Source organism: Ylistrum balloti, unplaced genomic scaffold (assembly GCF_031769215.1).
Source record: "Ylistrum balloti isolate Yb309-2 unplaced genomic scaffold, AGI_CSIRO_Ybal_v1 Utg370064, whole genome shotgun sequence".
NCBI lineage: Eukaryota > Metazoa > Mollusca > Bivalvia > Pectinida > Pectinidae > Ylistrum > Ylistrum balloti.
In genome coordinates, this window is record NW_026782110.1 from 313,493 (window position 1) to 322,597 (window position 9,105).

The 9,105-nt window shown below is 34.6% G+C and overlaps 1 protein-coding gene across 1 annotated transcript; it reads left to right on the top strand.

Moving 5' to 3' along the window:
• Positions 1-709: 709 nt before the first annotated feature.
• LOC132549513 (glutathione S-transferase 3, mitochondrial-like) lies at positions 710-8,310 on the top strand. Its single transcript, XM_060213451.1, has 7 exons — positions 710-792; positions 3,739-3,893; positions 4,449-4,510; positions 4,927-4,984; positions 6,067-6,139; positions 6,575-6,678; positions 7,071-8,310. The coding sequence occupies exons 2-6, from the start codon at positions 3,756-3,758 to the stop codon at positions 6,673-6,675; spliced, it is 432 nt and encodes a 143-aa protein (XP_060069434.1). The 5' UTR covers positions 710-792; positions 3,739-3,755; the 3' UTR covers positions 6,676-6,678; positions 7,071-8,310.
• The last annotated feature ends 795 nt before the right edge of the window (positions 8,311-9,105 follow it).

Below are 9,105 nucleotides of genomic sequence, written 5' to 3' on the forward strand. Positions count from 1 at the left end.
CTTCATTACGACACCTGACGTGATATAAATGTATTGTATTAGCTCGGTCATGGCACATCTCGTCTGATATCCAGTGGATTCGGCTATATAATATTTTAACATAAGTCGTTTGTTTAATATAGACTGTGGAGCGTTTTCCATTGTCTCATTGGTCGTTCAGGCGAAATCGATTCTGCTGTCATGATATGGACAATTATGTTGCGCCATGAATTGAAAATGGTGCAACGACATGACTGCCTCCGTGTAATTTTATCCTCAACGATTTTACTTTGAAACTTCTCAATGTGTTGTCTGAGTTACGTGATACAATGTACAAATGTACCTTCAATTGTTTTCGGTATAGATGATTTTTAAGAAAACTCGTCTCAAATATTAATAATTTAGTCGCCAAGTCTCGCATGAACGGGAACGTCTCAGACTCGTTTCTTAAAATCTCATTCCGTTTATTGTTTAGCTATAATGCATTTGTATTAGTTAAGAGGTGCTATTCATTTGTGTGTGCTTTGTACAATCATGAAGATCCTATTTAAATACACTGTCATGTAATGTAAAGAAAAAGTTAGACCCTACTGTTAAGTCGTTACGACATGTATTTTTCTCTGTGATCTTAGCAGTTAATTCATAAGTGTATTAGTTTTACTATTTTTATTCCGGAAAAATACCAACTTCGCGTCGTAAATTACAATATTCTCTTTTTTCCATTCGGAACATCTCGTGCTTGCATCAGACGAAAGAGAAGACACGCAAGATCTTCGCCGCTTTGTCCTTGCACACTTTTGACGGTATTCTAAGGTAATTATTAAATGTCAAGACAAATTAACGATAAAGCATAATTAGATTATATTGTAAACCATGACAGCACATGTTCAAACTGTTAGTTATTTATAACGAACAGTTCATTTGATAAATAGCATGATGTGTAGAGGTGCACTCTGACAAGCGCAAAGGTCGCGCTGCTGGTGGTCATCGTTATCTGATTGCCGTTGTATAACACCTTTGAATTAGATGTCTGTGGTCTTAGATATAGGATAACACGTGGTATGTTTCTTTTTTTTTTCACGGAGCCGAATTAATACTGCTGTATTGGTGTAAAAGAGTGGGTCTGTGTGGTTTAGTGTTCAATACAGTCCGTTATTTACAGTCTACATATAGCGTCCGAAACTAATACACCAAGGATAGTAAACAAACCGAGCATGCTTCTTTGGTTCAGTTGGGAGAGCCAGGGATTATATGGATGATATTGCTAGGAGTCTCAATTGATGTTAACAGGACAATGCAGTTGATGACCAACCAAGCATTTGGAATTATTCCAAACCATAGATCTCTGGACAAACACCACTTTTATGGTATTGTAACAGAGGTAATTTTTCGTCTCAATGCCTCCGCTAGGAATCGAACCCGGGAGTCCTGGCTTATAGTCTAATGCCCAACCAATCGAGCTGAAGAGAAGTTCTCTCTAGCCAAGTGTTATATTGCAGCTAGTATTTTACCAGAGTTACACACTCTCCCTCCAGGAAATAACTCATCCTCGAGTTTCCAGGGGTTACAGCGATGCCTGTAGGGCATGGCTAAGTACTATTCCCAGGTCCCTACATGGGCGCCAATGTAACACAGGTCGTTTTTCGTCTCAATGCCTCCATTAGGAATCGAACCCGGGACCCCTGGCATACTAGTCTGACACTCAACTAATCGAGGTAGAGAGAAGTTCTCTCTAGCTGAGTGGTATATTGCGGCTAGTATTTTACCAGGGTTACAGTTTCAGAAGTAGCATTCCATTAGATCAAGAGCTACTTTTTGCAGCACATCTAACTGGTCATGATACAATGTACATGTAAGACACAAAGTTGTTCTCGAGGGTCGGAATCTGTTCGGTAACATTTCTACTATCATTAGGAATTCCGTTAGCCATATTCCTGGGTTATATTGAGAATCTATCTGCCTGCTTAACTTCAGTCTGTTTGTGGATGACTTTATGCTGTACAGAAAAATCTCCACAACACAAAGACTCTGTAAAATTACAACAGGACAGACCACAGAAGTGGCAGATTTGCTTTAATATCAGACATGTGATGAGATACAATATTAAACCAGGAAAAGAACCCCACTCGTCTTCTAGAAAGCGACCTACACATTGTCCTGTCAGCTTAATATAATTATCTTATGGTGGATGTAAAGAACATTAACAATTCCTGGAACAAACACTCTGTCATCACTTAGATGTCCAGTTGATGTAAAGGCTCGCTGCACATTATCATTTATCAATTTTAATTACAGATCAGTTGTAGGTCACATCATGTACCTAGAATAACATCCAAATGTGGAATGGGTCTGGCAGAAGACCGTTGGGTATGTCATGGTTGACAACAGCAAGTAACATAAGGTCACGGTGATGCTTCACTTGATTTGAGCAGCTTCCTGGAGCATAGAAGCTTGGGCCTAATAGTGATACTCTAGAATATCTACACTAACATCAGACTAAAACCTAATATTTAACCAGAAATAATGTCACTAAGGGTTAGAGGGCATGATGACCAATACATCCGGCCACCATCATATAGTCATATCAATACAACTATTGTTCTTTCCATTTGCTGTGTCGACATTTAACCTATGGCCACTGTCAGTTTTATTATCACTGTTCACCAATGCTCTCCACCACAGCATCATCAAAGTCCATCTGACAGTCACCCTCCAATAGGCTACTGATCAACTTTTGTCTTATGTTATGTAACTGTATTTTTTGCAATGTGGAGAGTACCGGTAGTGTGACAGTATTCTTAGGAATGGCACTACAGCAATAGAAAATAAAAGGAAAAATTACCCTCATTCTAGTGACCATTTGCTTTCAACATCTATACTTAAGTTGACCCAATCTCCAGTACTTCTACCCAGTTCCCTTCATCACAAATTCTTAATTACATCTTAAATGACAAGCATAACCCATGACCAGGTCTTTTTATCTTTTAACAGTGATGTACTCTTTCAGTGGTCAAAGGCACCATACCTGAAATAGGAAGCTTCAGGGGTGCTTATTAAAAAACTCAAAAATATCCTCTGCTGGAGCTTTTAACTAGCAATCTCTCATGGGGAAACACCCTACTCGTAGTCTATAAGTTAATATCCTGTCAGTATGCCTTGAACTGTATAGTAAAGTTTGCTTGGCTGATATTTCACGGTTGTTCAGGCTTGGATTTGTTCACAGGGATTGTTTAAATAGAAAGGCTTTTCACATTTCCTAAGATCATAATTCATCGTAAGTGTGAGCAGTGTATTCAATGTCACATCATCTTTATGACCATGAAAATAACTGAATTAAATCATCTGCAAATTTAAATGTATTATCAAATATACAGTACATTCTTTTGATACAAAATGCTAGAAATAACACAGTTAAGCTATTTCAGTTACTATAGGAGTACATAAATATTCCTGAAGTGACAGGTTGTAAAATTGTAGTTTTAGTAGTAGACAAGAGAACATAATTCAACAGAGCTCCTAAACTTGGCATTAGAACAAACTTAACAGATAGCTGTCAAAGAAAAAAAGCAGGTTTTGTAATCTGAAACTAAGAGAAAATGAGATATAATATACAGTGTACGTCTACCTAATGATTCAATAGTGAATGTAGTTTGACAACCACTTCTCTGCATACATTGTTTCTCAGACGACTTTTCTAAAAATTCTGATGACCAGGCAATCATATACTATCAAGCAAAATTCCACATGTTTCTATTTCAGGAACAACACAAGTTAAGATGGGAGGTTTATCAAAGATCATGGAGGATTTACCAGAGGGTTATGGCTACGTAATTCTAACTGGGGTGGGCAGCACGTTTGTCAATATGTGGATGGCCATGAATGTTGCCAAGGCACGCAAACAGTATGAAGTAGCTGTGAGTATTTGTCAGTTATCCGTCTTGCTGGGCTGTAATTGTTAAGGAAGTGATATGTCTTTGTGAACTGTTGTTCCATCTGGATTTATAAAGTTTCATCAGTTGGTTAAACTATTAAGTATATAAGGTTCTGGAAAGTCTAATTCTGTTTATTTCATTTGTATCAATGATACATTAAACCAGTGCCTAATAAGTAAATGTGTACTTACTTGTGATGTTAGTGACTTTTAATGGTTTACTATCTAGCCAAAGGCTATGGCTGCTAATATTTAGGTATCTAATGATACAGCATTATTTTTAGCCCACAATCATTAGATGATGGATTACTCAAATCGCACAATTTACATTTGCATTTACAATATACATGTAGTTAAAGTTATATTACCTTTTTTTACCAAATCATTTCTGTGACATGTTATAACTAGAAGCATTGTTGCTCAGGTGACCATTAATGCCCATGGGCCTCTTGTATTTAATACAAAGTAATTTTTAAAAGGCGTAAGATTACTACAGAAATATAATTTTGTCATTATGAAAGCTTTCTTTTTTTATTAGTACCCAGATATGTACTCTGAAAGCAAGATGTTCAACTGCATCCAGAGAGCTCACCAGAACACGTAAGTTTAGACTCTGAGGTCTGTGCTTTGACATGTATGGCAACTGACTTGAAGGTGCTTTCTATCTTACAGAGTAGGAAATTACGGTCCAATCAAAAGCCATTAAAATTGAAATCTGTTATCGTCACTTTTATGGGAAATGGTTAGTGTATTAACCATGCTTTGATGTTTTAGACTCTATTGTATAAAAATAAGCCATGTATATAAATACATATCTTTACAGTTGCTTTATTTTAAACATAATAAAAAATCCTGATTATTTATCAAAATGATCAGTGTGTATAAACTGAATTAAGTATAAACTAGGTATTTTAGAGGATTTTTTAAAAATGACTTGTGGAATTGATCTGTTTATGGCAGTGAAATTTCAGTAGAAGTAATTGTTCATTTGCTTATAAAAACTGTTTTTATTTCAGATTGGAAGGGTACCCAACATTCTTGATGTTGCTTTTTGTAGGAGGCCTTCAGTATCCTGTAAGTGTTTGTAATCTGTGTAATTCTACCTGTAGTAGTGAATCTACTGTATCCTGTAAGTGTTTGTAATCTGTGTAATTCTACCTGTAGTAGTGAATCTACTGTATCCTGTAAGTGTTTGTAATCTGTGTAATTCTACCTGTAGTAGTGAATCTACTGTATCCTGTAAGTGTTTGTAATCTGTGTAATTCTACCTGTAGTAGTGAATCTACTGTATCCTGTAAGTGTTTGTAATCTGTGTAATTCTACCTGTAGTAGTGAATCTACTGTATCCTGTAAGTGTTTGTAATCTGTGTAATTCTACCTGTAGTAGTGAATCTACTGTATCCTGTAAGTGTTTGTAATCTGTGTAATTCTACCTGTAGTAGTGAATCTACTGTATCCTGTAAGTGTTTGTAATCTGTGTAATTTTATCTGTAGTAGTGAATCTACTGTATCCTGTAAGTGTTTGTAATCTGTGTAATTTTATCTGTAGTAGTGAATCTACTGTATCCTGTAAGTGTTTGTAATCTGTGTAATTTTATCTGTAGTAGTGAATCTACTGTATCCTGTAAGTGTTTGTAATCTGTGTAATTCTACCTGTAGTAGTGAATCTACTGTATCCTGTAAGTGTTTGTAATCTGTGTAATTCTACCTGTAGTAGTGAATCTACTGTATCCTGTAAGTGTTTGTAATCTGTGTAATTCTACCTGTAGTAGTGAATCTACTGTATCCTGTAAGTGTTTGTAATCTGTGTAATTTTACCTGTAGTAGTGAATCTACTGTATCCTGTAAGTGTTTGTAATCTGTGTAATTTTTACCTGTAGTAGTGAATCTACTGTATCCTGTAAGTGTTTGTAATCTGTGTAATCTGTATCCTGTAAGTGTTTGTAATCTGTGTAATTCTACCTGTAGTAGTGAATCTACTGTATCCTGTAAGTGTTTGTAATCTGTGTAATTCTACCTGTAGTAGTGAATCTACTGTATCCTGTAAGTGTTTGTAATCTGTGTAATTCTACCTGTAGTAGTGAATCTACTGTATCCTATTAGTGCTTGTAATTTGACAGTTATCATATTGTGTCAACATTTTCATTCATTTTTAGCTGACGTCAGCAGGAGGAGGAGTAATTTATCAATTGGGCAGGATAGCATTTGCAAAAGGATACAGCACTGGAGGTATGTAATACACTGCACTGTATAAGTAGTTACATCACTGGAGGTACATAGTACACTGTACATACAAGTAGTTACAGTGATATTTGGTTTTCGGCATTAATATGTCATAATTAACTTTGTCAACAAGATTGTGTGTCATTAGAATGAGCTTCTCTACAAATTTCTGTCATTTCCTTTAGTTATATGAAAATACATTTAAATAAAAAAAAGAACTGGAAATTACAGTTAAGTTTGAAGTCTGATGAATCAGAGTAACCAGAGCCATGTTTTATTTGTAGTACAAGAAAGTATTAGTATGTCACCTCTTCAATTTCATGGTCACTGAGTCATGTTTACTTTTCTGCTCTTTACATTAGTATTATATATTTTGGTCTGATTATTGTCATAGAGTGTTCAACCTTACTTGAACATTAAATTCTCCATTTTGTGATGTAGAACCTGAGAAGAGACGATGGGGAACATTTGGCTACATCGGTTTACTTGCCATGCTGGGATGCTCTGTTGGGGCAGCAGTGAGGCAGCTGAAACTTCTTTAAATTGTAAGTAGAAAACTCCAATCCAATCACCAATTTAGAAAGGGAAAAAATTGTATCAATAACGTATATCCAAGAGGGCCAAGGTCATGATATTGAGCTTATACTTAGATTTGTGATATTCTTACTTTAAATATATCTCTCTCTGTGATGTCACAATACATATGACATCATGAAGCTATGACATCACAATGAAAACCTCCTGCAAATCACACTACCATTCAGTTATGTTACAAATGTGTCATAAAAAAAATTTATGGAATGGGTGTAACCACTCTCATAACGGTAGTTAGGTGATAAATACCTATCCAAAATGCATTGATACTGATGTGGATTTGCATGAATGTATGGTATAAATATGTGCACTTAATTACCTGTAGTGAATTTGTATTTTGCAGGTGTTTCATTTGACCTGTAAGAAAGGAGTGCCAGCACAGGATGTTTGGTGTTATAAAGCAGCTGATTATTTTTCGTATTCCATTGTAGTGATATATTGTGAATATTCTGTCGAATTCAAACCAATGTAAGATTATAGTATTTCAATAATCAGAGTAATTGACTAGTAAGTGCAGTGGTTTGTTAAAGTCACAAATACCTTTGTTTAACATGTTTTAAAAGGAAACACCCCAGACTTTGAATTCAATCAACTCTTTAAATATTGATACATACATGTTTCTACAAATGGATGAAATTAATATTCATAGTAGTAATTATCATAAACATGTTTATCACTACTGCTGGTGGAAGTTTACTGAAGAGAATAAATATATTAGTAGATCCTGCTATTTATTGAAGACTAGGTTTAGATAAAGTGATATTTCTAATTGTCTGATATTGTTTACTTAATGTTATTGGTGTTGAAGATTTAGTTAACTTTTGTTAATTTTGTGCTGACTAAATGGTCTTGTGCTGATACATTTTCATATCACATGCCAGTAGTCATCTTGTCCATATATTGTGCCAACAGTTTCATGACAGCAAATCAAAAGATTTTTTATGCTTCAGTGTCTGAATTGTTAAGTTAAAGTCATTGGTGCCTTGATTGGAAAGTGTCAATTGATTACAAATTTTAGTCATTCGTAAATTTGAAATTGCAAATTGCCAATCATGTTGAATGAAGGAAATTTTGTTCAAATGCTTTTAAAAAGTTACTAAGCATAATAGTAGTGTGAGTTTTATATGTGTCTAAATTGAAATAACATGTTAGGAAAGCAAAGATGATGAATTTCAAATGCCAGTGCACTTATGCCAAGCACATTTAATAAATTTAAATTCAAATATGCATGTCTTGTTCTCTCTCTCATTATATATGCTACTGTGTATGCAATGTTATTAACAACTGTTTACAGAAATTTGTGATGGTTAAGCTATTTCCTTATTTATCCTTCTGAAAACATTTAGACTTTTAGTTCTAATTAAAATTTCATTTCATACGAAGGGTATTTACCTGGCCAGTAATTAGTCAGTAGATAACCACTGATCATTGATTGGCAGGACTGGACCATTTATTGGTGAAGATATACATCACTGTGATTGGTCAATAGATAGAATTAAGTATGTGGCCTTAAAGGGATATATTGTGTATTTGTGTAGAATTGAATATGTGTTTGTAATTAAAAAAAACTTTCAAATATTGAATGTTGTCTCTATCTCTCATTTTTAAACATTCCTGAAATGGAAGAGGGGATGTGGTTTCAGTGCACTTGTTCTAACAGAAAATGAGCTTCATAGAATTGTGTGAAGTGCATCTGTTTTAAAATTCTCAATATCAGAGGCATTGTGTCATGACACACTGCAAGGGTTAAATGTAACACTAACTTGTCAATAAGCAAAAGAACCACCAGGAGTCGCTAATTTATGGTCAGTTGTTAGATGTATTAAAATTAAATCTTGGTTATATTTGTCCTGAAGGTTTCTCATGCAAGGATAATAAATTTTGAGATCCATGTCCATAAGACAAATGAATTATTAAAGTTGAAACCTTCACATATTCATAAGGTGTAGCTAATGGAACCTGCTGTACCTGTAAATGCTGAGAAGAATTTCAATATAATCCACTATAATATCTAAAGAACTAGTGAAGGGTTCTCCTTGAAATATTAATGTGTTTTTATTTGGGTTTTTTTCCATATTTAAGCTCCACCAAAAGACTTACAATTTCTTTAAGACTCCTGAAGAGATTAAAAGTTTTGAGACATGAATGTGCTTATCAGGAGACCTACATTGTAGTTGTACATGGCATATTTTGAACTTTATCAGATTTTTGCCACTAGTGATCATACTGGATTTTGAAATGAAAAATGTTTCTTTTTCTAAAGAGCTACTGAAGAAATTTCTCTACAATAAATTAAGTTTAATACATATGTGTAAGAGCTGTGCATGCTACATCTTGAGGTTGATTAGTTTTGAAGATGGCCATTTTTTATGTCAAAT